This window comes from Pseudorasbora parva, chromosome 10 (assembly GCF_024679245.1).
Source record: "Pseudorasbora parva isolate DD20220531a chromosome 10, ASM2467924v1, whole genome shotgun sequence".
NCBI classification, from domain to species: domain Eukaryota; kingdom Metazoa; phylum Chordata; class Actinopteri; order Cypriniformes; family Gobionidae; genus Pseudorasbora; species Pseudorasbora parva.
In genome coordinates, this window is record NC_090181.1 from 39,138,534 (window position 1) to 39,162,211 (window position 23,678).

The 23,678-nt window shown below is 37.6% G+C and overlaps 1 protein-coding gene across 1 annotated transcript; it reads right to left on the reverse strand.

Annotated features, from left to right (window-relative positions):
- Positions 1-61: 61 nt before the first annotated feature.
- LOC137090752 (afadin) lies at positions 62-21,900 on the reverse strand. The gene is made up of 23 exons (XM_067454700.1): positions 21,712-21,900; positions 20,914-21,106; positions 20,719-20,819; positions 19,724-19,878; positions 18,196-18,260; positions 17,883-18,088; positions 17,624-17,769; positions 17,440-17,534; positions 16,124-16,386; positions 13,699-13,842; positions 13,397-13,592; positions 10,255-10,346; positions 9,955-10,029; positions 9,448-9,513; positions 9,273-9,346; positions 9,071-9,189; positions 8,737-8,928; positions 8,597-8,664; positions 8,105-8,263; positions 6,386-7,078; positions 4,431-4,506; positions 4,292-4,340; positions 62-372 (listed from the first exon to the last, which is right to left on the reverse strand). Exons 1-23 carry the CDS (start codon positions 21,850-21,852, stop codon positions 255-257), a joined length of 3,486 nt encoding a protein of 1,161 aa, XP_067310801.1. The 5' UTR covers positions 21,853-21,900; the 3' UTR covers positions 62-254.
- Positions 21,901-23,678: the final 1,778 nt, after the last annotated feature.

The window sequence follows — 23,678 nt, forward strand, 5'->3', positions numbered from 1 at the left end:
CATCCTGCTATTTCCACTATCAATACATTCCTACAGGATATTTCTAGTACACTATGTGAAAAGCAGTGGTGCATTCAGATAAACTACCACCTTTAGTGAATTAAATCGATTTACCTTATGTGTATACAATTTTTTTAACTTCTGGAAACAAATAATGAATTATTCAACCTTGTCTATGCCTTAAGACACCATATTGTCTGAATGATGGACAAGTAGCCTCCAGGAAAAAAATATCTTGGTGGTTTGCCTTTTCATCAGGACACTTTGACTTTACTTGAAGTAGCCATTGCCAAAGAAAACAGCCGCTGACGCTCCTTAAACGTCAGATTCTCAGGGGCTCGCTGTGATTTGAAGCTTTTGTGATCCACTTCACTGCAAGGAAAAATAAAGTTACACTTTATTTTGATGGTCCACTTTAAACATTCTACTACATTTACATTTACATTTATGCATTTAGCAGACGCTTTTATCCAAAGCGACTTACAACTCAGGAGAACAGGAAGCGATCCGTCAAGAAGAGGCAACGAAACACAAAAAGTGCCCTAAATACTAAGATTTGTACACTGCTTAGAGTAGCAAAGACCAGAAAAGGAAAGAAGAAAATAGAAATAGATTTGTTTTTTTTTTTTTGTTTTTTTTAATGTAAGATTAAGTGCTCATGGAAGAGATGAGTTTTTACCTGTCTTTTGAACGAAGTGAGTGATTCTGTTGTGCGTATGGAGGACGGAAGATCGTTCCACCAACCCGGAACAATGAAAGAAAAAGTTCGAGAGAGGGATTTCATGCCTCTCTGTGATGGTACCACAAGCCTTCGCTCATTAGCTGAGCGAAGGCTTCTGGTGGGTGTGTAGACGCGTACTAACTATAAGTAACTTTGTAACTAACTCATTAGAGTATTAGTAGACCGTCAGTGGACTGGTAGGTTATGGTTAGGTGTTAGGGTGTGGGTTAGTAGAATAAGTTGAATTGCAGTTGCCAAGTTACTTATAGTCAGGAGGATGTCTGTTGGGGAACCAACAAAATAAAGTTTTAGTAAATATTAATCAGACAGTCTACAAATACTCTAATGACATTTAGTTGACATGTAGTTGCAAAGTTACTTATATTTAGTAAAATTTCTAAAGTGGACTATCAAAATAAAGTGTTTCCAAAAATAATAATGTGAAATATAAAAAGTTGTCACAAGGGCTATGTTAGAATCAACATTTTAAAATGATTATTATTCTGTATTTAAATTCTGATTGTTTTTGTGAATTCTGTCCTCCACATTAAAATTTCAATACCACTGTATATAACAAAAAACTTCTGGGTAACAAAGTAAACACAATAAACACAGATTGACATACAGTAAAATAATTGTCAGAAATAAATAACTCAACTGGGATCTCAGAAATAAATGTCAGATTACACCTTTTCCACCATATAAGTTAAAATGACAGTCATTTGACAAGGCTATTCATTTTGTAAAAATATAAGTTATATATTTATATTTTTGAGAACTGAAGTAGGCCTACACTGTAAAAAATTATTTAGAAAAAGAGTTACCTGGTTGCCTTAAAATTTTGAGTTCATTGAAATTAAAAATTTGAGTTAATACAATGAATTTTTTTTTAGATTTGACAACCTTTATTAAAATATTATTAAAAGATTTTGTAAGCATATTGGGTAATTGTGTGTTTTTTTTCTGATGATGCAGTGAAACATGCCAAATAGTGCTATTTTCGTGATTTATCAATTTTTTTATGTGGTTCAGATAGAATAATATTTTGAGTTTCTATTTATTAAACAAATTCCCTTCATTGTATCAACTCAAATTTTTAATTTCAATAAACTCAAAATTTTAAGGCAACCAGGTTACTTACTTTTTTAAGTTAAACCAACAAAAATCAACAATTTTTTTTACAGTGTATGATGTTTTTGCATGCTTGAATTAAGAGTACATCACAGTCACTGTATAACGCTAGCCTATATTGTGACTAACATTATATAAACATGCAATATCGTTGACGAAAATGTAGACTGAATGACACTTTTTAAGCAGAACATCTCAAATAAAGATTTCTTAAATGCAGCCTACTTGTTTATTGGGGTTTTCAGATCATCCGTGCACGAGAGAGAGCTCGTGTGTATATGGATCCCAGATTGGACATGTTTAGGTAAATCACTGGATATGTTCTTTTCACAGAAAAGCTCTGTTTGGGGGATTTAATTACTGAAATCTGGCAACCGGGTGATCTGAAAACACCAATAAACAAGTAAGCTGCATTTTATCAATCTCCATTTGAGATGTTCTGCTTAAAGTGTCATTCAGTCGGTCTGTGTTCTGTCAGGACAGTCAGGGCCAGGGGCGTACCTAAGGGGGGAAAAGTTAGGACGATTCTAAGGGCCCATGAACTTTTGGGGCCCCCAGAGATCGGTTTTATTAGTAGTAACAGTACTAATGAAATAAAAATTGTAAATGTATTATCTACCAGAGTAACAAATAAAACAAAATTATGTCTTATTTCTGGCAAAAAAAAAGATTTCCCCCCCATTTACTGGGTGGTTCCGTCCTGTTCTGCATAGGCACTATCACTGAGTGAGATCAGATGGCAATCTGTCAAATTAGAGATGTCTTCGCACTCTACAACGAACTATAAGTTAGAAATGTCTTCGATGATCTCATTAGAGATGTCTTCGCAACTCTCAATTCACTTCTGAGCTGTAAACGCCAAACTCTGGTCGCGCCAATCACATCGTGTATAGTCGGTGGGTGGGCCTTCGTTGCTCTGGTTGGTTGTAGCGCTATCCTATCGCGTGCAGAGGGAGTCTGAAAGACAACCGTTTATCCCGCCCCACGGATTGAGCCCTGTCAATGGTGAGTTTCCAGACCAAACATCTTAATGTGGGTCTGGCTTGTCAGACTACCTAGGCCTACTACCAGTCAAAAGTTTGAGAATGGTAAGATTTGTCAAATGTTTTGTAAGTATCTTCTGCTCACCAAGGCTACATTTATTTGATCAAAAATACAGCAAAAACGGTATTATTGAGTAATATTTTTACAATGTATTTTTTTTCTACTTGAATACATTTAAAAAATATATATTTTATTGCTGTGATCAAAGCTGATTTTATCCTCATTGCTCCCGTCTCAAGAGTCACATAATCCTTTAGAAATCATTCTAACATGAGGATTTGATAATCAACAAACATGCATGATTATTATCAGTGTTGAATATTATTATCAGTGTTTTCTCAGGGTAATTTAATGAAAAGAAAGTTCAAAAGCACTGCATTTATCTGAAAGAAAAAAATATGTAATAATTTAAGTTCTTTCTCAAAAAAAAAAAAATTCTATTCATCAAAAAATGCTAAAAAATTGTTTTATACAACTGCTTTCAACATTGATAATAATCATTAATGCTTCTTGAGCAGTGAATCCTCATGTGATTATGAGATAGAATGATTAGTGAAGGATCATGTGACACTGAAAACTTGAGTAATGATGACAAATTCAGCTTTGATCACAGGAATAAATTACACTTTACTATATATTCACATAGAGAAGTTATATTACATTTGAATAATATTGCACAATATTACAGCTTTTTTGTATTTAAATGACATAAATGCAGCATTGGTGAGCAAAAGAGACTTTTTTAAAAACATTTTTAAAAATCATAACGTTCTCAAACTTTTTTTTTGAGTAGTGTATAATTAAATTAAATTAAATTAAATTAAATTAAATTAAATTAAATGGCTGACCACGGTTTTGGATTGCTATAGGCTGTCCTGTATGTTTGGGTAAGATAGGGTACCAAGCTCATATTCTTTCATAGGGCCCAAAATTGCTAGCTATGTCCCTGGTCAGGGCTCACGAGCCTCTTTGCTGAACAACTGAACTGCTGTGAGCTGTGAGCGGCTGAAATAAGCCAATCAGAGCAGAGCTCAACATCAATATTCATGACTCTTCCAAATAAGGCAAAAACAGCATTACATCCTAGGGACAATTTCTAGGGTTGTAAATGGACCTGTAAAACTGTATCTGGACAATGTTTGCCCTTAAATAAGCCACATACCCTCTATGTAGATATCAGAGAATATTTTAACATATTGTTTCAACTCATTCTAGGGCACCTTAAACATGTCAGGCTTTACAGGGTTAAATTTAACTAAAAATGACTTTAAATTACTATTAAAATAAACCTAGGTTTAAAAATATTTACTAAAGTAAGCCATAAAAATCACACTCTCCTCTATTTTGGAGAGCTAAAAAGCTGTGAAGAATTATGAGTTTATAGTTGAGACTCACCTAGATGACAACTTCCTGTCATATCCTATAGATTCATGTTTGATTCCATCTGCAAATCCATAAATCAGTGTTAGACACATTTATCAAGAAGTCTAAACCAATAGAAATTAGCGATTGATTCTAAAATACCATCCAGTACCTTTCAAACTGTCTTCTTGAGAAAAGTGGCCTTCCTTTTGCTGATCAGATGCGGTTTCATTCTTCTCACAGTTACTCTAGGATGACATTAATTAAATTACTTTTAGTGTTTAGTGTCTCTCTATGTGTGGTATGTTGTTTTTAATACCTCTGTTTCATGATATGTTTTATATTGTCAATTGTCAAGGTAAAAATGTATTTTTGACCACACCAGGAATTGTTTTGTTGTTTTGTTATAGCTATTTTATTACATGATGATACTTGATTCTGACTGGTCAATCGCGCATTGTGTCCAGCGGTATGTTATTATTCCCAGATAACAACCGCTCATCCGGGTATTACGAGTTATCTTGACTGGTACTACTTCTAAGCTTAACGCTGGCGCCATCTTGTGGCTGTTAAATACTTAACTGCCATGGGTTACAATGGACGACTTCAAGACGGGTTTTCTTAATAAAGTTTCAAATATAGATATTTTTCTTACACAAACGCATCGATTCGATTCAGAAGGCCTCTATTACCCCATCGGAGCCGTGTGGAGCACGTTATTTGACGGACAGTTGCATTTTTATGGACTTCAAAAACAGCTACAGATACAACTACTGCTTGGATTACCGTTAGCCTGGACTTTTTAAATATAACTCCGATTGTATTTGTCTGAAAGAAGAATATCATATACACCTATGATGACTTGAGGGTGAGTAAATCATAGCCTTGGTTTTATTTTTGGGTTTCCTTTCAGCATTCATTTTCAACATTTAGCATATGGTAAAAACAAATCTTCAGCATAAAAGTTTAAAGCAGTTTGGAACTGTTTTTCTTCAAGGAAGCTTTGCGTAAGAGCTAATAAAATATTTAATCAAAACAAAATTTTGTGTCTAATTTATTTGAGACTAGTAGCCGTGTAATAAGCGGGATAATGTACACCCAGCCTGTTGTTATTGCAGAATAAACCCCTTCAGGGTGATGCAAGACCCCTCTGCGATAACAACCTGCTGTTATCTTCAAATAAATAAATAAAACTGTAAAAAAATAATCCAATGTCTCCAACTCCAATTGAAAATTTTCTAGTGACTGATCACATCTATATTTTTCAGTGGGCCAAACTGGATATCTGTGAATTAAATTGCATCAATTCACAGAAATTCAATTTGGCCAACTGATGAATTTAGATGTGATCAGTCACTAGAAAATTTTCAATTGGAGACAATTTTAAATTGGATAAAATTAAAAATGTTCAATTTTTATTTATTTTTTTGTTTTTTGTTACAGTGTTAAGGGATAATGTACGCCACATTATCCCTTACGTAACACTGTAACAAAAAATTCCAATTTAAAATTGAAAAATATAAATTTTTCCAATTTAAAATGGTCTCCAATTGAAAACTTTCTACACTGTTAAAAAATTATTTTAAAAAAGAGTTACCTGGTTGCCTTAAAATTTTGAGTTCATTGAAATAAAAAATTTGAGTTAATACAATGAACATTTTTTGAGATTCGACAACCTTTATTAAAATATTATTAAAAGATTTTGTAAGCATATTGGGTAATTGTGTGTGTTTTATTTTTGATGAGCAGTGAAACATGCCAAATAGTGCTATTTTCATGATTTATAAAAAAATGTATGTGGTTCAGATACAATAATATTTTGAGTTTCAAATTTCCTTCATTGTATCAACTCAATTTTTTTATTTCAATAAACTCAAAATTTTAAGGCAACCAGGTTACTTACTTTTTTAAGTTAAACAACATTTTTTTACACTGTAGTGACTGATCACATCTAAATTCATCAGTTGGCCAAATTACATTTCTGTGAATTGATGCAATTTAATTCACAGATATCCAATTTGGCCAACTGAAAATGTAGGTGTGATCAGTCACTAGAATATTTTCAATTGGAGACATGATTTTTTTTTTTTACAGTGTTTGTTTCAGTGTACACATAAGAAAACTCACCACTACATCACTTCCTGTCTGAAGCCACTTCCGTTCTGCCCCGAAATGGCTCTCATCATCCTCATCCTCATCCTCGTTCTGCTGGTACTCCTCTAGTCTCTTCTGGAACTGCAGCTCTAGAGAGAGTCTGCGCAGACGTTCACTCTCCTCTAGGGTGCGCCGCACTTTGTCCTGCAGCTGCTGCACTTCCTGTTCCAGCAGGTCTGTTGGAGGGAGTTTACTAGTCTTGTTGACCACTTTTTGCTCAAGATTAACCCTTAAATGTTGTGAGGGTGTGTTATTCTGGGATGTCTTCACAGATGAGTGGAAGACGACAGATTTTTTCTTGAGTGCCGGTGGTCTATGAGATGGTGATGTAGTGCCCTTATGTTGATACTGATGGTGTGCTGGAGGAGACATAATTTGGGTGTCCACAGGCTGGCGGAATGTGCTAAATGAAGGACTGTTGGCTTGTGGCGAGTAAGGGACGTCCATTCGTTTCGGCTGTGATAGAGGCACAGACTGGGTGGTTGTTGGCACCTTCCAGAGTCCATTTCTGAGTCCCATGCTGGACAAGCTGGAATCCATTGGACTTATGGTTGTAAGGCTATTCCATTTGCTCAGTTCTCTGTGTTTCTTCAAGTACCTTGATCTGTCTACTAGCGGGTGTCCTTTTTCTGCACTCCCAAGATTGTCTTGAGAGTGTGCCTGTTTCTGTGAGATACAACATTTGAAGAGTCAAAAGTTTGGGGTTACTACTAATCTGCCACAATTCTGCGCACGCAAGCTCATATTTTGAGCGCGCAAAAGGGCATTTCGCGCGCGCATTTTGCTTAGAGAAATGTTCGTCGATAAGATAAAAAAATAAAAATAAGATACTGATGTGTGTTTGTCAAATGGTAGACATTTGAACTTAGAAATAAATGTAAAAGACTTTATAACAGTGTTAAATTAGATTTTCCGTGTATATTTCCATTCCCTTGTCCGCTGTAGAGTAATGCAGAGTCTTGTGAGAGGTTGTTAAGCCAGCGGCAGCCTATCAGAATTTAGCAGTCTCATCTCTGATTGGCTGGAATTATGTCATATTGTAAACGAGTTGTGTTGAGCAAGCGAGCTGTCGAGCAGTCTGAGCGGGTATCGGAGCACAAGCAAACGAGACGTTGCGCATGTGAAATATAACATCCAAATAAGCTTATTTTAAATGCAAAATGATTTTCGTTTGCTCAAAATACTCTTATTTGCAAAACGGACATTTCTCCGCAAAACTCAGTTCACGCGTGCGCGAAATGCCCTTTTGCGCGCTCAAAATATGATCTTGCGCGCGCAGAATTGTGGCAGAATAGTGATCTCATACAAAAGCCTCTACAAGCCACTTCGGTCAAAAATTAGATAATGATACTGAGTAAATGCTCTCTGCATATAGTATAAGTAAATACAATACTTTCACTTTAAACTCACTCTATCCCAGCCGTAGCCAAATCAGAAGTACCAGTACTTAGAAACATAGGAGTCTGACAAAAATGCTTATTTTAAAGAACACCGTCAGATGGACTTAGAGGCTTTTGCATCTGAAGTCGTTGTTCGTTATTTATGAATGTGGGTGAAATAGATTCTGATTTTGTATGTGTATACACACACACACACACAACACGCATGTGTGTGTGTGCGTGTGTGTTTTCGTGTTTTCTATCCTGGTGGGGACTTCAACCTGAATGCACTAAAAGACCAATACACAAATACCAAAATGTTGATCTTTTGCAGATCCCTGGAGAATGCAGAAATGTGCTGAGGTTTTTCTTGGGCTCCATGTACTTTAGTGCTGTGCAGTTTGGATGCTGGGAGGGTCAGATACTCTCTGTGATAAGTTTCTGTGTTTAAAAGAGCATTTCTGGGTTTCACCTGGGTGAGATATAGAAATATGAGACAAGATATAGTAAGGTCAACCAAGCAAACATGTTTATTATCATTACCTAAAACTGAAACTGACACAATAAACATTAACTGAAATAACCTAAAATATAAAAATCTTATGATAAAAAAAAAAATGAAATAAAATTTTAGTTTTAGCAGGCCACCACGCTTCAATGGCATGGTTCCCACCTCAGTAGGGAGCAACGAAGCTCACATCCTCCGCTCTGAGGTGATGGCAAAAGGAGCCGTGGAAATGCATAGTTATACAAATCCAATTCAAAATATTAACAAAAACTATAATAGTATATTAATGATACTCACGGAATCCATCAAATTGTCAGTGGAGAAAGATAATGTCTTTTCACAGGGAACTGAATCAACAGGCGTATCTGACGGAAATAGAAATTGAGCTGTACAACCCACAAATAAACAGAAAATCATGTGCAAATCTAAGCACTCACATGTCAGGTTGGGATTTGAACGAAACTCCAGTTTGAGCAATGTCTGGTTTTGTTTTGTGTTTGCTCTGCTGGTTGTGTGCTGGTTTCTAAAGGTTTCTGGTGGTTTTGATGGACCAGACTCTGATGGTTCAGCACTATCACAGAGATCAGAGACACTGGACCTCTGCTTTAAATGTCCAATATTTTCATGATCTAACAAGCATGAAACAAGCATGGGTACAGTATGTTCAAAGTCATAGATTACATATTGGCTATACAAGCATTGCTCTCACATAGCTGATTTGTTATATAAGTGTTTCAAGTGGTTCATAATAATTAAATGTATATTAACTACCTTTAGATGCTGTTTGTGGCAGCTGGGTAAATACTCCCTCAATACCATAATATGCAGCTGCTGACTTGAGAGTTTCCAGTGTTACAACTGATCCAGTGTGCATCATTATCTCTGCAGCCCTGTAAAGGATCATCAGTTATTGTCACATACATGAGAGGTGCAAATAACATTAAATAATTAAGTAATATTCTGGTTACTTCACCTTTCCTGTGACACTCCCACAAGACTTTTGCCATCCACACTCAGTAACTGATCTCCTGGATTCAGTCTGCCATCCTTCATCAAAACTCAATAGTAAATAATATGATGCAAATAGGCATATTTAATGATCATGATTTTTGTTCTTGATTTTTTTTTTAAACAATAATGAAACTGACCACATTTGCTGCTCCTCCCTGGACGACAGATTTGATAAAAATGCCAAGCTTCGCCTGTCCAGCCCCCTGAAGTAGTATATGAGGAATTTATGTAAATCAATCAATTAGTCCAAGTGGAAATACATACAAAATGATTTTTGTAGAGTTCATTTGTACTGTAGATAAGTTTTGATATTGTATTACTATAAAATTATGGTACGTTTTCATTTGTTAATGCATAGCTAATATAAATGAACAATGCTTGGTAAATTTCTTGCAGCTTTTATTAATCTGTGTTAAAGGGATAATTCACCCAAATATGAAAAGTCTATGGGGGGTCACCCATTTTTTGATGAAAAAAAACATTTAATGTTAGTTAAAAATACAATTATTCATTTTTTTGTTATTAATAGTGCATTAACCAATGTTAACAGACACAACTTTTGACTAATGTAGTTAACTAATGTTAACAAATAAAACCTTATTGTAAATTGCTACAAAATGACTATTAATTGAACTCAGTCTTACCTTGGCAGCTACAATGCTCACTCCCATTCCACCATGCAAAGGTTTCTTTAGAGTTATTTTCAACGGATCAGGTTTCTAATATTGATAAAATATAATGTATAAAGAATGCTTCAGAATTATTTGCAGAAAAGCTTTAGGTAAGCATGAACTGAAATAGCAGTTAAATGCATTTACAGCTCCTCCATAGTGCAGATGTACTTGATGGATAAGGAAGAGGTTAATTACTACCTCATCAATTATTTGCCATTTTTAGGAATTGTTACTGTATTTTTATGTTTAATCTGTAAATAAGCAACATACCCAGGGTGAACACTCTGTGGAATAATCTGACAGGCCAAAGTAAATGGTCCAAGTCCCAACACAGTTGGAATGAGAAACCAATTTGCAGAGACCTAGAAAAGGTGTAAGTTTGTACATTTTTGAAAACTGTAACACGACTGTGTGGTGAGACAAATAATAAACAAAGAAGAAGAGTATCAACCTTTAATAAGGCACAGAGCAAAGTTCAACAGTGATAGCAACACAACTCACATGCAGATGACCCAAGACCCGACCATGAACACAAACAGAACTGAACAGAGATAATGACACAAACACCTGAACACAATGACACACACTTGAACTGAGTAAAGAATCAAATTAACATCCATGTTGACAAACTAATTGGGCAGGGAGGTGAAAATGTGATGTCCATGTGATGAAAACATCTCGGTAACACATGTACGCCTCGTTCCCTGAAGGAGGGAATGGAGACGTACATCGCACTAATTATCGGAACTAAATTGGGATCCTACCAACACGCCAGGATGATGGCCCTTCCAGCTCTCTACTTGAGCTCACTGAACCGCCCCCACATTGGAGCGAGAAGTTAGGGCTCTAAGTTGGAAGGTCACTCAGTGTGACTATTGGATAATGCTGGAAAAGTGCGCCGTCTCTACACGGAGGTCTAGCGAATCTAGCGAATGTGTTAGGTGTTGATCAGCCCACAGCTCTACATATATCTGTCAGCGAGGCGCCTTGAGTCATCGCCCAGGAGGAAGCCACACTCCTAGTTGAGTGTGCTCACAACCCGAACAGGCAAGGCACATCTTGGGACTGTTATGCCAAGACAATAGCATCCACTATCCAGTGGGCTAACTTCTGCTTGGAGATAGCCTTTCCCTTCTGCTGGCCTCCATGACAGATGATGAGCTGTTCTGAAGTCCTAAAGCTTTGAGTTTGGTCCACATAGGCGTGGACGGGACAGAGCAAAGCTAGGGCTGGATCTACCTCCTTCGAAAGACAGCGCTTACAGGTTCTGAGCTTGGAAAGGAGTGGTGGGAACCTCGGGCACATATCCAGGCCAGGGTCTCAGGACATTAGAGTTACCTGGCCTGAATTCTAGGCGTGATTGGCTGGACAAAAGCACATGCAGGTCCCCAACTCTCTTGATGGAGGCCAGTGCAACCAAGATTACTGTCTTCATGACCAGGATCTTTACCTCAATGGATTGCAAAGCCTCAATGGGAGGGCTCTGGTGTGCTCTGAGTACCAGAGCTAAGTCCCAAGAGGGTACCGAGTTTGGACGAGGAGGATTTAGCCTCCTCGCACCTCTGAGGAACTGGATCATTAGGTTGTGCTTCCCTAAGGACTTCCCGTTAACTGCGTTGTGATACGCCACTATTGCAGTAACATAGGCTACACTTTAAGGGTGGAGGGAGACAGACTTGGCACTAACCAGTCTTGCAGAATAGAGAGTACGACACTAACCGAACACCTTCGGGATCTTCATGGGGTGCGGACACCATCTCCACTGGAGCAGCTCCTCTTCTCCCTGGGCTGACCGTCTCAGGGCCGCTTGCCCTTGAGCTTGCTGCCGGCTTTTGCGGGACCCTGGGCAGGTTGGGCACCACCCTTGTGCCCGGCACCCTGCTGCCTGGGTGGAGGATGCTGCTTGGGCATGGCAGGGGCAGAGGAGCAATGAGCAAGTGGAAGCACTGCAGATGACGAGTTGGGTGAGGCAGCAGCTGGTCATCGGGCAGGATGTTTTTAAATCGCCTCTATCTGCTTCTGAGCCACCAAGAACTGCTGGACGAAATTCTCAATGGAGTCGCCGAAGAGACCAGCCTAGCAGACAGGGGCATTGAGGAACCGCACCTTGTTGGTATCATGCATGTCAGGTGGTGTTCAGAACTACCTTTGCGCAGTTCCTTTTGAGCTTTGGCCTGGTAGACCTGCAGGAGCACCATGACATGTAAGCCTTGCCCATCAGAGCAGACGAGAACTTACACGCCCTGGAGAGGGACGCAGATTAGACGCCGGTCAGTGACAGTCTTAGGACACAGTTGCTTCACACCCTCAAAGTGTACCGCTGGGCCCGGCTTGTGGAGCGCTGGGGCTGGCCAGTGGAAGCCTGGAGCGGCCTGTGTAAGGTCGGAGCAGGGCTCGTGGAAGGTTGGAGCGGCCTCGTGGACAGCGAGTACAGGAGAGTCTGGAGCGAAATCCAGGAAATACGGAGCAGGCACAGGAGAGTCATGGACTAGAATCCAGGAGGCACTGAGCGGTAGAACCACTCCCAAAGTCTATTAACTCTGGCGTGGTCGCGGCCATCATGGCTGGAATTGAGGGCTTAGCAGCAGCCCTCCTCCTCGGCCGTCTGGGCTTAGGCGCAGTACTGGAGGGATATGCGGAGGAAACTGGGTGAGGGGGAACTAACCAGGCCCTATGTTTTTTGGACGGGACTGGACGTGGAAGACACGTATTCTTACGAACATCTTCAATCTCAAAATCAGAACAATTTAGGAACAAAATCAGATTGATTGTCTCAACTAGGGAAAAGGAACAGGCAGGTTCCAGGAAACAAATAGTGCCTCGTCCAAGCCTATCCATGAAGCTCCACCCTCCATCTATCTACCAAATCACCAAGTCAGTAGTGTTTCAGCATCTGGGTTGCCAGATCTGCTCTAGTTACCACAGCTGCAGCTACAAATGTTCCTGCTGGATCCTGCAGCCTATCTGGCAACCTCGAGTCAGGGGGGACGGGGAGAGGGGATAGTGATTGCAGTACCAGTTTTGTCACAATCTTACATACACGTCCTTTAACTAAGACTAAACCCCCCAGGTTTCATTAGAAATATCTTTGTGTTTCAAAGATTAACCAAAGTCTTATGGGTTTGGAAATACATATAAATGTGAGTAAATGATGACAGAATTGTAATTTTTGGGTGAACTATCCTTTAATGCTGTGGCAATATTATTGATGTGACTGCACTGACACTATTGGACGAGAGGTAAACGAACTGAATTGAGAGGGATGATGACATCATCATGTTTTTTACAGAGCTGCTTTATAGCTGACTTGAACTCGTTTTTTATCATTATTCCTTATGTTACTGTTTATCACTGTAAAGCAGCTTTGAAACTATCTGTATTGTATAAAGCGCTGTATTGGCTTTAATAGTACCTTTGCGACATATGGGCTCTAAAAACTCCTGAAATCCCATCGGAATGCCACGCATGGAATCGCATGAATAACCATCCTCAGGCATAAGGAAAGGCAGGTGAAGCTCCAGTTCCTCTTCCAGTTGGATTTCTCCTCCCTCTCCTCTCAAAACGTCTGTTGTGGTCTCCGCCAAGGCAGCTACGTGCTCTATCAGTGCCTATAAATGACAAACTCTATGTAGACACCACTTTCCAGTGGGGGCATAGAACAATCATGCATAGCTGTTTTGATTTTTGTGTGAGTTATCATTTTCTTTCACTTACGGGTGGAAAGTGGGGTTGATTTGGGGCGTAGTGATATTTGCTCATGAGTGCTCTTAGCTGTAGGGAGTTCAGCTTATAACATGTAGACTGAATCATCAAGGCGTCTCGTGTAGAGTAAAAAGACATAGTCAGGAGCATCGTCGTCTGATGAGGAGAAACATGGGGCAGATATTTTGATGTTGATAAAAATCTAAATAATATTGTTCAAAAAACACTTAAAAATAAAGGGTCCAAAAGGGGGATTTCACAGCCATGTTATAGAACAACCATTTTTGGTTCCCCAAAGAACCTTTCAGTGAACAGTTCTTAAAGGGTTAGTTCACCTAAAAATAAAATTCTGTCAGAAAATTAAGATATTTGTGTTGAAATCCGATGGCTCAGAAAGGCTTTTATTGACACCAATGGCATTTCCTCTCTCAAGACCCATAAAAGACACTAAAGACGTCGTTACAAAGTCCATCTCGATACAGTGTCTCTACAATCATTTTATGAAGTGACGAATAGCGCAAAAAACACATAACGACTTATATAGTGACGGGCGATTTCAAAACAAAGTTTCAAACGTTATGATCAGCGTATTGATTCATGATTCAGATCACGTGTCAAACTGCCGAAATCATGTGACCGAATCATGAATCGATGCACTGATTCATAACGGTTCGAAACTTTGTTTTGAAATCGCCCCATCACTATATAAGCCGTTTTTTTTTTTTTTTTGCACACAAAAACTATTCTCGTTGCTTCATAAAATGATTGTAGAGCGGCTGTAGTGAGATGGGCTTTGTAACGACGTCTTTAGTGCCTTTATGGGTCTTGAGAGAGGAAATAACATTGGTGTCAATGAAGGCCTTTCTGAGCCATCAGATTTCAACAAAAATATCTGCATTTGTGTTCCAAAGATGAACGGAGGTCTTACGGGTGTGGAACGACATTAGGGTAAGTAATTATTGACAGATTTAAAAATTTGGGGTGAACTAACCCTTTAAAGGGATAGAGTATATAAAGTTCCCCCTAAAAATATAATTTAAAGGGTTAGTTCACCCAAAAAGGACGATTATGTCATTAATGACTCACCCTAATGTCGTTCCACACCCGTAAGACCTCCGTTCATCTTCAGACACAGTTTAAGATATTTTATATTTTGTCCAGGAGCTTTCTGTCCCTCCATTGAAAATATATGTACACTATACTGTCCCTTTCCAGAAAGATAATAAAGCCATCATCAAAGTAGTCACCAGGGTGAGTAAATGCTGACTTAAAGGGTTAGTTTGGTCCAAACAATAACAAAAACGACTTGATTCAGCATTGTCTTCTCTTCTGGGTTTGTTTTCAAGCCACGTTGGTGACGCAGTGCTGATGTGCTATCTGGTGTGTGCAAGCTTTCTTTATAGTCTGAGGGAGACTGTGGAGTCAAGAACGCGGATTGAAAACAAACCCGGAAGAGAAGACAATGCTGAATCAAGTCGTTTTTGTTATTGTTTGGACCAAACTAACCCTTTAAGTCAGCATTTACTCACCCTGGTGTTGTTCTAATGCTTTATGCCCTGGACCACAAAAGGAGAATTAAAAAAAAAAAAGTCCCATTCATGCTCGTCTATAAAATGGCAGTGAATAGCAACCTGATTTTTTAAAAAGATGCAAAGGTATCGCAGAATGATCCCTCAAGAAATGCACTGTGTATTCCAAGTGTCTGAAGAAACCTTGGTAACAAAAATATTTTATTAGTTAACATTAGTTAATGTATTAATGAACATTAATACATTATGAGCAATAGGCTTCATTTGTTACTGTATTTGTTAATCTTTGTTAACATTAGTTAATACAAATACATCTGTTCATGTTTTTCCCCATGTTAGTTCACAGTGCATTAACTAATGTTAACAAGATGTTAATAAAGTATTAATAAATGTTGAAATTAACATCAACAGAGATCAATAAATGCTTAATAAGTGCAGTTCATTATTTTCATACGTTCTCACGTTTACTGATGTAGTTAACTAATGAACTTTACTGCACGTTGGTGGTGGTAGAGGAGAATCCCCCACTCTATATGTAAAGCATAAATGTAACAAATTATTATTATTATTATTATTATTATTATTATTATTATTATTATTATTATTATTATTAGTATGGTTAATATAATCATCATGTAACCTATTAATTGAACAAAATATTCTCTAGTGGCACATTTTCCAGAATTTTAGAATATTAAAGTGTTCTTCACACTTAAAAAAAAACAAACAAAGAATGGTTCTTTGAATAACTGTTCACTGAAAGGTTCTTCGGGGAACAAGAACAGTTCCATAAATATGATGTTAAATGTTTTTCATTCAGCCATAGATGCCAATAAATAACCTTTATTTTTAAGATTACATCATTTTGCATGTTGCATTTCTCGTCGTCTTCTTTTCAGATACGCTACCTGGATTATACGACTGAGATGGCAGTCCACAGCCAGCTCCAGCCCTTGTCTTTCCGCCCAGGCCTCTATGTGTCCCAGACGCTGCCGTAGAGTTTTGCCCCAGTGATTCGAGCACAGCTTTGATCCTGGTGCAGTAAAGCGGTTCAAGATCCAGGCCCCCATGAAGTGAAAGAGTTGAGAAAAGAGCTGGATGCCCAGAGCGGGGTTGACCCGACATCTTCGGAGCAAACTCATGGTCTTTATGAGAGTGTTCAAGACGCCTTCTAAAAAACAGAATAAAATCTTAGTATGCATGGTACACACCCAATGTGCAATATCACCATCTTTAATCCAGAAGTTTTATCATCTGAAGCAATTTAAAGGGATAGTTAAACCCAAAATGAAAATGATCCCATAATTTACTCAGCCTCAAGCCATCCTAGGTGTATGTATGATTTTATTCTTTCAGGGTGAACTATCCCTTTAAGGTTGTGTTTTTTACTGCACAGAGATAAAAGTTCACTGAGCATCATTTGTGGGCTTTGAACCTGTACTCAGCCTGTACTAATAGGGAACATTCAGAACTTCAGATAACATTTGGGCAAGGTTCTCTCAAAGTTATGAACAAACGTTATTCCAGTTCTTTCAAAGTTATCTGGTCTTTAGTAAGCGTATCAAACCAACATTAACACAGATGTTCTTCTTACATCAGTTATGGAGATTAACAAGAGCTTTTGTAAAGATTGCAGATGATGCCAACACTTACAAAGACTTCAGACGACGCCAAAATTGGCACACAAACATGTAATCTTTTACATGTCTCATTATAAACACAAGGTATAATAATTTCCGTTGTTAATAATGTTCATATACATGTTGTTAAAGGGACAGTTCACTCCAAAATGAACATTCTGTCATCATTTACTCACATACATGTTTATCCAAACCTGAGTGAGTATCTTTCTTCTGCTGAACAACAAAAAAAAAAGATAATTTGAAGAGTGTTGGCAACCAAACAGTTGACAGCAAATTTTGACTTTATAGTTAAAAAATACTATGAGAGTCAATGCATAGGTGCGGCCAACCGTTCTTTACTTACATTTTTCAAAATATATTTTGTGTTCAGCAGAAGAAAGAAACTCACACAGGTTTAAAACAACATGAGAATTAGTAAATGATGACAGAATGTTCATTTTGGGGTGAACTATCCCTTTAACTAACCAATTACTTTCTGATCGCAACATTTTCTGTGAAGCTTTGAAACAATGTGCATTGTGAAAGGCGCTATAAATAAACTTGATTTAAACTGCATTGAAAAAGAGACAATGAGGATGTACCCATTTCTTTGGACTGAGCTGTTTCCTTTTTTACATCAGCAAAGAATTCAGGCAAGTGGTTTTCAAGATCAACCTGAAGCCGATGTGACAGGTACCTGAGGAAGCATCAACACTTAATTAAATGTTCACAATACATTGCCCTCGCAGCAAACATCACAATGCAATCCCGCTTTTATCATCATACCTGAAAGCCTGTTGCACAAGTTGAGCAAGAGTGTTCTGAGCCTGGAGTGTGATATTACACAGATCTCTGTCCCGTCTGACGAAGTTCAGGAGCTCAGATGCATTGGCCATCCAGAAGGCAAGAGCCACTGCGATGTTCCTCTGTTTCTAAACAGGAAACAGAAGCAATTATGGAAATTATCAGGGAAGTTAGTTCATTGTTTATAAAATCTTGAAGCCATTGAGCACATCATACATTTTTAATAAAGATTTTAATCTACCTCAATGATGTCTTGAATCAAGCTCAAAGTCTTGTCAAATATAATGCAGAGTCTCTGTTCAGTCTGTTGGTGAGGTTTTTTCCTCTGCTCGGGTTGGCTGGTTAAAAACCGCCCAACCAGATAAAACACATATGCAGGCGAGAGCTTAAAGTGAATCGTGGAGCTGTTGATGTCATTTATCACAGCACGCAAGAAACAATCCTCATCTGAAACAGAAATCCATGACGTGAAATGCAAAGGACATGAGTCGTGCAGAGAATTGTGAATTTGTGCAGAATGAGTGATTTTATTGTGCCAGGATAAGCAAATGTACCTTTTTCCTTTAAAGAAATGCTAAGCGGGAGATTCCATTTCACTTTCATGTAGTCTTGTGTCACGCTGTAATGAAGAGGAAAATATACCATATTTTTGGGATAATGAATGTTGCTTTAAAGGAGTGGTTGAACTTTTACAAGATAAAACGTCTCTGATGTCCCCAGAGTGTGTATGTGAAGTTGTAGCTCAAAATATCCTACAGCTAATTTTTATAGCATGTTAAAATTGCCACTTTTTGAGGGTGAGCAAAAACCTGCCGTTTTTGTGTCCCTTTAAATGTAAATGAGCTTCAAGAACTCCAGTTAGCAGCTCTGATAACCTCATGCAACAGGCAATGAAACTCTTCAGCTTTTTATGTTCAAAACGGAATTGGACAATGATGGAGAGACTCAAAAAGAAGTGACAACATGTAGAATGCAACAGGACGTTTCTGAATGGTTAGTTGATGGATATATTTAGTTGATATGATGTGGAGTTAACTTCAAGTCATTGATTAGCATATTCTGTCATGATGATAATCTATAAATTCTCAACATGGCTTCACACCATTTGTTGCATGCTCTCGGGGGCGGGGTTTATGTAAATTCCAGGGTTAGTGATGTAACTAACCCGGGAGGAAGCTTATGTAGCCCCTATACCAGCCATTTGTTGTAGTCCTTAAAAATTGATTTCTTTAAAAGAAAATATCTCCCTTTGCATTGAACTTTCAGTGCTGTAACTTTGCAGATACTGTTCATGCTCAAGCAGCAACATTACACACTAACTAAAGGTAAAAAAGTGACATTGGATGCAACTGATCACAATTAAGTAAAATAAAGGTTGTGACAGTTAGTTTCACTGGTGTCAACAAAACCGTTGCTTTTATACAGATACTTGCACGCATTCTGTATGGCAGATTTTTTCTAATACACTGAAGAAAAAGTTACATTTACTTAATTTTTCTCTTGCAATTTTTTGCACACACATTTCACATATAGAACTGAGTAAACTCTACTTAACTAAGATATCTATAGAACTTAACTATATAACTAAGAAAATAAATAACTGTAGTTTGTTGAAGTTTACTTTGCAATACTTTTGATTAAATCAATATAATACTGAATTCAACTATGCTTTAAAGGTTGTATACTTTATTTAGAAACATCTAAGTAAATAATACAATAGATATTGTGTAGATACCATTAGAAGTAACAAAGCTAAATTAACAGTAAATAATTAAAAATTAAAATAATTAATTTAACAACATGTAACATAAAACACTAATGTACATATTGTTATTTCAATGAAGTTATTTCACGCAGGGAATTCTGGGAGTTCTGGAAACTGTCTGTTGACTAGCAGATTTTAACCATAGCATTTTTACAGTCCTTTACCATTAAAATCCTGATAATTTTTTTTTTTTTACGTTTATTTTTTTTAAAGAATGGGCCTATAATACTAATCCACCTCACAAATATTCACCGCAGAAATCTTTTAGGTTGATATTGTCATGATATATGGTTAACAAAAAAAAAATGATTTCCTACCTGTTTGTTTTACTTTCATAGACATTGTTCTCCAACTTTTGACTACGACAAACTTCTTTTTCCATCTCTTTCTTTTTAGTCTTCTCTTTCCTTGATAAAGTCCTTTTAAAATTCTCAATTACTCCAACTTTTTCCTTTTTTTCCAGACAGCCATTCTAAAAAAAAAAAAAAAATGTTGCTTTATTTCACTCCAAAATCCTGATAAAACTTATTTGTAACAATTTACAATAAGGTCCCATTAACATTACAAACAATTAATATATGTATTAGAATATATTTTTTATAATCTTACTTCATATTTTCCATTTTTACTTCATGTTAATTAATAATAATAATAATCATAATAATAATTCATTAGATTTATGTTGCGCTTTTCTTACTCAAAGCGCTTTTACATATAGAACCAATGTGCAGCACCACCTGGATGATGCGACGGCAGCCATTTGCGCCAGAACGCTCACCACCCACTGGCTGATTGGTGGAGAGGAGACCGAGTGATTAAGCCAATCAGGATATGGGGATTATTAGGAGGCCATGATGGACAGAGGCCAATGAGCAAATTTGGCCAGGATGCCGGGGTTACACCCCTACTCTTTATCGAAGGACATCCTGGGATTTTTAACGACCACAGAGAGTCAGGACCTCGGTTTAACGTCTCATCCGAAGGACGGTGCTCTTTGACAGTACAGTGTCCCCATCACTATACTGAGGCGTTAGGACCCACACAGACCACAGGGTGAGCGCCCCCTACTGGCCTCACTAACACCTCTACCAGCAGATACCTAGTTTTCCCAGTTGGTCTCCCATCCTGGTCTGACCAGGCTCAGCCCTGCTAAGCTTCAGGGAAACCAGTCTTGGGCAACAGGCTGATATGGCTGCTGGCTACAATTAATGTAGTTAACTAATGTTAACAAATGAAACCATATTATAAGGTGTTACCAAAAAATTTTACTTACAAATTTGATTTAGTAGAATGACAGTGATGTCACACACACCTGTAAAGTGTCATTCCTCAAGACAAATCGGCCATCTGTGTCTTTACTCCAGTTGAGTTGAACCACCAAGGGCTTTTCTGAAAGGTCCAGTTGTCTTTCCTCTAAATGGCAAAAGCACAGAACAATATGTGACTGGCAACAACAACTGAGAACATGCCGTCTCCAAACAAGCGTTAAATTCAGTCCTGCTGTCACCTTGATTTTTTATGACTTCATATAATGAATATGGGAACGGACTGAGTGTCCCATCATGCTGAAACTTCTCCAGCAGGGTTTCAGTGACCTCTTGTGTGGTAGTAGCGCTTGAGATTGAAATGCATTTGGTGGCACAGTTCCCTGAAATATGGTCTTGGAGGTAGAAACGGACAACTCCATGGAATACAGAGTCCTAAAGAATATAAAAAGGGGCAAATCTATTAAATTATGACCATATAATTACTGTAAGCAAACTAATTTAATATCTCAGTGATTTATCGTAGACAGCAATAAGATTAATTGGAAAACAAATGGAGAGTTTTGCTAACTCTCCTAAAAAAAAAAAAAAGTCCCCAGCAATCTCACATCTCGCCAGTCAAACCAAAATCTATTTAGACACCTTCAACATTTTCTCACATTATCACAGTTTATATAAAATATGACAAGAACTCAAGAGTTAAACTGTCAGAACAAATTCATCTTGATAATGTCAAATAACTTTGATAAGTAATGGATTACAATCGACCAATCTGTCAACTGTTAAATTACCAATTTAGGTCAACCAATGACCAAGCAATTCTTAATTTTGTTCAGTCTATGCTGTAAAATGTTGCATAAACACTTAAGCAAAACATGATCAGGTCAAAGTGCCTGAATAATTTCGGTCCCAAATTTTAATCAGTTTTACTGGTAGTCAACTGTAGGAAGAAATTTTAGGTAGTATATGTTACAGTTTACTTTATTTTGCTATCTTCACTCACATAATATGCAAATGCCATCTTGACAAAAAGTGTTCACCTCATCAGGTCCAGTGATCTCAAACAGGCTGAGTCGGTTTGAATTCCACTGTCGAATGTTCTCCTGAAGTCTCCTGCGTTCCTCTGGACCTCTCTCAGCGCCATGGCCCGAATCAAGAGCATTTCTGTTCTTTTGCTTCATAGCTTGACAAGCTTTGTTTGTTATCACATAAAGATATTTTTTATTAGTTTGTATTTTTAGCAGTCAAAGCTGCTGAGGCTCACTAACCTTCACGCTTTTCTCACGTCTAATGCCTGGCACTGATTTTTTCCCAGCGTGTTTAACATTCAGACTGATGGTTGATTGTTCAGGATTGTTTGTCCCATTAACACACAGCAGTTGAAAGGCTAACCTCATTTCCCAGGATGCCCTAATGTATAGGGTACAGCAAAACTCACAAACAACAGGGAGGGTCCTCGTTTGACCGTTCAAGCATAGCATACAAAATGCTCGATTTTTAGGGCAAAATTGATTGTTGACTAATATAAATAGTAAACTGAAATTAAGTGGGGAAAAAATACACAATCTGACTAGAATGGGTGTTGCTGAACATGCCCCCAAAAATGAATGCAATAAATGTACCCCCTTTGTTCAGATTCAGACACTAAGACATAATAATAGAGAATTTATAGGTCACCACGTGTTAATTAACATAATGTATTGTGTGTCTCTAAAAGCATCTCTTTATGAAAACTGAGTTTCATGGATGACTGGATGTGAATTATGAGCATGAATATAAAACAGGTTAAAGAAACACTAACACACATTATATGACTATCTCATAGAACACTGAAAATGTACATATAGACCTTAGATGTTACAGTTTTTCTCGATTGCTAAAACACAACTCATGAAACAATTCACCATTTTCTCACAACTATAAGTTAAGATATTAAACTTAATTTCAGGAGGAAAAGGCCCATCTAATCTTCCAATTAACACCAAGGTTTAAAACCAGCAGCTAACCTCTTGCCATTGTTAGTTCTTGCAGCATCCCTCCTCCTTAATTGCTCCTCCTTTTTTTTTGTACAGTTTTGCCTGTTATAGTGGGGCAGTCAAAGCTCGGGTATAATATCCTCTCCAAGCTCCTCTATAGCAGACAGCAAGTCAAATGTTTACCACTTTCACCAAGATTAGTTTTTTTTTTTTTTTTGTTTTGTTTTTTTGTTTAAGCACAATTTTAAAGCCAAGGCTAATTTTGTCAAAACACTACACACAATTCACACACACAAAAGTAGCAGAGCACCTCATTCGTTAGCTAAATGAAACACTTCTTTCAAAATTGTACAATAATTTGACACTGTATGGCACACACATGGTTAATACAATCTGATTCTGTTTGATAAATTTACACACTGCTGTTCTCAATCTTAAACACTTCTGAACACACAAACATTCCTGCTTTTCAAGAAATTATATAATCTGGGTTTGATTAATTTTTATATTAATTAAAATGTTATTGTTAGAGTAAACTAAATATATTGACCAAACAGTACACACAAGACCAGGGGCCTGTACCATGATGGTAGTTTAACAAACTCAGAGTTACATGATTAGTTTAGGCCAATCTATTCAGGCTTTGTTGGTCCCATGATGCTGATCATCAGCTTTCTGTCAACTCAGGCTTTGATCCTGAGTTCAGGAGTTTAACTGTGACATCAGCAGTGAACAGCCAATCACACGCTGTTTATCAGTGATGTGACATCAGCAGTGAACAGCCAATCACACGCTGTTTATCAGTGATGTGACATCAGCAGTGAACAGCCAATCACATGCTGTGGATCAGTGGGACTGAGATTCATTTCTCTCTTCTGCAGAATATTACATGATTGAAAAATTAAGAATCAAACAAATTTACACAGCCAGAAGAAAAGAAATGAAAGAGGACAACTTAAAGAAAAATATTGCTGCGCCAATGCAAGTAAAAGTTATGAAGTTAGTTTAGGTGATATATAGAGAACTGAACA

Coding starts and splice junctions, on each gene's coding strand:
- LOC137090752 (XM_067454700.1), bottom strand. CDS start 21,852: ATGAAGCAAAAGAACAGAAATGCTCTTGATTCGGGCCATGGCGCTGAG. Junction 13,843..16,123: donor ATCTCAGTCGTATAATCCAG/GTAGCGTATCTG, acceptor TCTCCTCATCAG/ACGACGATGCTCCTGACTAT. Junction 10,347..13,396: donor AGAGCCCATATGTCGCAAAG/GTACTATTAAAG, acceptor CACCTTTTCTAG/GTCTCTGCAAATTGGTTTCT.